Source organism: Nicotiana tomentosiformis, chromosome 9, assembly GCF_000390325.3.
Source record: "Nicotiana tomentosiformis chromosome 9, ASM39032v3, whole genome shotgun sequence".
NCBI lineage: Eukaryota > Viridiplantae > Streptophyta > Magnoliopsida > Solanales > Solanaceae > Nicotiana > Nicotiana tomentosiformis.
Window position 1 is genome coordinate 17,011,920 of NC_090820.1, and position 1,643 is coordinate 17,013,562.

Sequence of the window (1,643 nt, forward strand, 5' to 3'; positions counted from 1 at the left end):
TCAGGAGAGAGGGTCGGTGTCAGATAAGAGGCCTCGTCATTCCAGTAGTTTCAGTGGCGCCTCATCTGGAGGCAAGGGTACTTATGGTAGGGGCCATCCTCCCATGCCATTTCATTCAGTGCTTCAGGCATCTCACAGTGCTTTAGGGAGTCGTGGTCCTTATGTGCCTTACTCTGGGCAGCCAGTCTACAGTTCACCGTCAGCTCCTATCAATGCGCCTCTGATTTAGAGCTATCACCGTGGTTATCCGGCCCGTTCGAGTTAGTTTCAGCTTCAGCAGCCACAACAGCAGGATGGGTGTTTTGAGTGTGGTGGTATCAGGCACATCAGGAGGTCTTATCCGAGATTATGGGAGGCATGCCACAACAGAGTTCTTGTGCCATGGTTCCAGCATCGGTTGCTCCACCGCCCGCTCAGCCAGCTGGAGGAAGGGGTCAGGCCATTAGAGGTGGAGGTCAAGCCGTTAGAGGTGGAGGTCAGCCAGCTAGAGGTCATCCCAGAGATGTAGTTCATAGTGGTAGGGCCCAGCACCGATGCTATGCTTTCCTACCTAGGCAGGAGGCTGAGTCATCTAACGCCGTTATTACAGGTATTGTTCCAGTTTGTCATAGAGATGCTTCAGTTTTATTTGATCCGAGATCTACTTATTCCTAGGTGTCATCCTATTTTGCTTCATATCTGGTTGTGCCTTGTGATTCTTTGACTGCTCTTGTGTATGTGTCTATGCCGGTTGGAGATTCTATTATTGTATATCGCGTCTATCGCTCGTGTGTGATTACTATTGGAAGTCTTAAGACTAGCGTAGATCCTCTACTTCTTGATATGATAGATTTTGATATCATCATGGGTATGGATTGGCTGTCACCTTATCATGCTATATTGGAGTGTCACTCCAAGACGGTGACCTTATCCATGATGGGGTTGCCTCGATTTGAGTGGAGAGGGACTCCAGGCCACTCTACCAGCAGAGTTATTTCTTATATGAAGACTCGACGTATAGTCAAGAAGGGATGTCTAGCTTATTTGGCCTATGTCTGTGATTCTAGTGCGGAGGTTCCATCCATGGATTCAGTACCCGTTGTTCGCGAGTTTCCCAAGGTGTAACCTCCAAAACTGTTGGGGATGCCACCCGACAGCGATATTGATTTTTATATTAATTTGGGTCCGTACACTCAGTCCATTTCTATTCCTCCATACCGTATGGCCCTGCCAGGGTTGAAGGAGTAGTTGCAAGACTTGCTTGATAAGGGCTTCATTAGACTAAGTTTTTCGCCCTGAGGTGCGTCCATGTTGTTCGTGAAGAAGAAGGATTGGTCGATGAGGATGTCAAAATTTGATCACATCTAACTATACCTTATAAAAAAAAAGGACTAAGCGGTCGTTGCAAATATAATCTGGTTTACAAGTCCGGAGTCGAATCCCACAGAGAACTAAGACTTAGTTACAGCTGTTCAATATTGCTAAGAAACACAAGTCCAAATAATTTCCTAATTATAGAGATTATAATATTTATTTCTAACTAATTAACTAACAACTATTATAAAGCAGTAAAATTATCAACTAACAAGGATAAAATTTGAGACAAGACTAAGGAGGTCTAGAGTTATAATTTTTTCAATTATCGGAATCCTTCCCGCTATGCC

At 44.9% G+C, this 1,643-nt stretch overlaps 1 protein-coding gene across 1 annotated transcript; it reads left to right on the top strand.

The window, feature by feature from the left end:
* The first annotated feature begins 348 nt into the window (after positions 1–348).
* LOC138898435 (uncharacterized) lies at positions 349–1,104 on the top strand. Its single transcript, XM_070184502.1, has 2 exons — positions 349–600; positions 655–1,104. The coding sequence occupies exons 1-2, from the start codon at positions 349–351 to the stop codon at positions 1,102–1,104; spliced, it is 702 nt and encodes a 233-aa protein (XP_070040603.1).
* Positions 1,105–1,643: the final 539 nt, after the last annotated feature.

What these genes read in the sequence shown, in the direction of transcription:
- LOC138898435 (XM_070184502.1), top strand. Translation starts at nt 349, where the DNA reads ATGGGAGGCATGCCACAACAGAGTTCTTGTGCCATGGTTCCAGCATCG. An exon ending in TTATTACAGGTATTGTTCCA is followed by an intron (nt 601 to 654) that starts GTTTGTCATAGA and finishes ACTTATTCCTAG; the next exon opens with GTGTCATCCTATTTTGCTTC.